This window comes from Octopus bimaculoides, chromosome 10 (genome assembly GCF_001194135.2).
Source record: "Octopus bimaculoides isolate UCB-OBI-ISO-001 chromosome 10, ASM119413v2, whole genome shotgun sequence".
Taxonomy (NCBI): Eukaryota; Metazoa; Mollusca; class Cephalopoda; order Octopoda; family Octopodidae; genus Octopus; species Octopus bimaculoides.
This window is the reverse complement of record NC_068990.1, coordinates 43,693,184-43,696,223: the sequence shown is the minus strand read 5'-3', so window position 1 is coordinate 43,696,223 and position 3,040 is coordinate 43,693,184. Positions and strand designations below refer to the sequence as shown.

The window sequence follows — 3,040 nt, the reverse complement described above, 5'->3', positions numbered from 1 at the left end:
ATATATACATATATATATATACATATATATATATACATATATATATATATACATATATATATATATACATATATGTATATACATATGTATATACATACATATATACATACATATATACATACACACACACATATATATAAAATACACTGCTTTATTTTGAGATTGTTAATATTAACAATACCCACAAATAAAATACAGACTGGTGTTGTAGTTCTCTAATTGAGCTATATTCCATTTAATAATCCGAGTGTCTTATTTTTCGAGTACTGGATGCCCTTTATGTAGCACCAGCACTGGTATCAATTCTGCTGTCGTGGACGAGTCTTCTTGAGTACAGCCAAATTTGTTATGTCATCAAACACTGCATTCTAGGAACAGTATTGCTCTCCAAGGTAAATATTCACCACAGTACTTACATGTAGATCAAATTTATTTTTGATCTCTTTATATTTCTTCATTTTGACAATTCACAAAGTTAGTTCTTGTAAGGAAGGATGCATGTATGATAGAATGAAATTCAGTATACTATTGGTACTTATTTGGTTGCAGTAAAATATCAGTGATGGGATTTTATTGACTTCAGAAGGATGGAAATTGATACTGACCCCAAGATGGACTTAAATGACATATGTTTACTCCAATACTATGTCTTAGTCATTTAACTAACTACGCTTGATAAATCCTTCCTTATCCCATTAGCATTCAAACTGGCCAGATCTGACATCTCACACCTACCCAACAATGTCATTCTAAAAATATATAATCAAGTCATTGAAATCTCAAAGCTACAAGATAATGTATAATTAATTGAAGATAAAAGTAAGTGGCTATGTAACTCCCTGACAACAGGAACTTGCTTTGCCTCACCTACTTCTCTCATACCCTAACCCACATCTGCATCCCCCACCCAGTTCTGTGGACTAGTAAGGTGCATAGCAACTTCACTAGTGCTGGTGGCATGAGAAAAAACCCTGTATGCATTGTAAAATGGTTGGGATTAGGAAGGCCACCCAGTCATATAAACCATAGGTAGTCCTTGGATCCATCAGATCCTGTCAAACTGTCCAACCCATGCTAGCACGGAACATGTGTTAACATTTCAGGCAGAATTGTTATGGCCAGATTCTCTTATTGTCACCAACCCTAACCAGTTTTTCAAGTTTCTTTTTTTCTTTTACATCAGAGATATTCAAAAGCACAAAGCTACTGGACAATTTATTGTCAACAAACATCAGTCACAGTTTAACCAGAAATTTTGACTGAAGTTGAACTATAAAAGGGTGACATCAATGTCTGTTGTTATAGGTCATGGAGCTGTAGTAAAAGACCAAGAATTGAACCTGAAACCATGTACTTGAGAAGTGAACTATTTAGCCATGCCTGCACATCTCTCTCTCTCTCTCTTTCTTTCTATATATATATATATATATATCATCATCATCATCCTCATCGTTTATATATATATATATATATATATATATATATATATATATATATATATACACACAGACATACACATTGCTATATGCCCTCTGTAAGGTGTAGATGTTAACTCTACATTCGAGGAAGTACCACACTCTGAATGTAGACAGTGGACTATTTTTTTTGTTGACTATTCCAAGTACATAAAGAGAACTTGAACTTTGCACAAAAGCTAATGATTATTAGGAATAACAAAATGTGCCCTCTACTTACAGCTATGAGTTCTATCTTATGGGTAAGTTTTTTAAGAAAGAGAAGGTGAATAAAGAAGTATGGAAAAAAAGAGAGAGAGTGAAGGAAAGGGAATGAGTGAGGGGTAGAGTAAGTGAATAGGGGATACACATGGAGTGGAAATAGCGAACGAGATGAACAGGTAGTGAAGAAATAGATATAGATGGAGTAAAATAGATAAAGAAGGGGTATAATATAGTGAATGAATACAGAGATAAAATGAACGAAGTGTAGAGGTAGAGAATGGATAGTAAACGAAGGGTAGAGAACAGAGGCAGAGTTAGTGAATGCAGATAGAGTTACTGAATGTGGGGTAAGTAATGGTGAATGAAGAGATAGAGACAGTAAACAAAGGAATAAAAATAGTGAATGAGAGGTGGGAAAAATTTATAGAAGAAAGTAGAAGAGCAATGAATTAGGGATCAGTTCAGTGAATTAAGGAGTTATATAGCAGTTATATAGTGAATGAGTTGGAAGAGAGAGGAGTTTAGGGAGAAACCTAGGATGCATTTTCTGCAGTTATATCAAGTGAAAAAGCAAAAAATACCAAGACCTGTGAAATTTGTAAATATATGAATTACATAAATGTTGAGGAATATACTGACCGAAGAAGCTGTCAAAGGGTTCACAACGACACGATTGACTTCCCGACCAACACTTCCAGGCACACTGGAGACGTTTACTGGGGTAGGAGGCATGGTGGGATTGACAACTGGAGGTAGTATGCTGGTGGAAGCATTTCCATTGTTTGTTGGAGTACTGGGTGCTGATGGTATGGTTAGTGGGCTTCCTGGATTACACGAACTGAAGGAGACAATAAAGATGAGACTGGTGAGAATTCAGGTAACAGATTTCAAGATTTCTATGTGGAAAGTAAAATTATCAAGTAAGAAGCAGTGTAGAGTTAGTTCAAAGATTAAATAACATAGATACAACTAATATTCAAAGTGCACAATTAAGACATGTAACTATACTGGGATATAACCAAATTACGACTCAAGTTTTCTAGTTATTATATGACAGTATTTATTGATCAACTCCATGTTAGCCTTAATCTGGCAAACTTTAGATTAAAGACCTTGAAGCTATGGCTATTTCAGCTTTTCTTGATGCATAATGCATATAGGACTACATTAGCGGGGCCTGACAAAGTTGTGGTGGGGAGTGGGATCCAAAGTTTTTTCTATTTTTCTTCTTTTTTTTTCAGTGGGACATGGAATTGTGAAAATCCTTTCTTCACAGCCTCTTGATTAACTCAACCACTGCTTGTAGAAATCTCTGAAGTTCCAATGCAGTTTCAAAAAGAGCTATCAGAATTGCATCATGA

At 34.9% G+C, this 3,040-nt stretch overlaps 1 protein-coding gene across 2 annotated transcripts in view; it reads right to left on the bottom strand.

Moving 5' to 3' along the window:
- LOC106867803 (putative protein TPRXL) overlaps positions 1-3,040 on the bottom strand; it is a 49,101-nt gene that overhangs the window by 21,504 nt on the left and 24,557 nt on the right. For both annotated transcript variants that reach the window (XM_052971143.1, XM_052971142.1), the window contains exon 3: positions 2,319-2,517. In XM_052971143.1, coding sequence (XP_052827103.1) covers positions 2,319-2,517 — 199 coding nt within the window. The remainder of the gene's footprint in view (positions 1-2,318; positions 2,518-3,040) is intronic.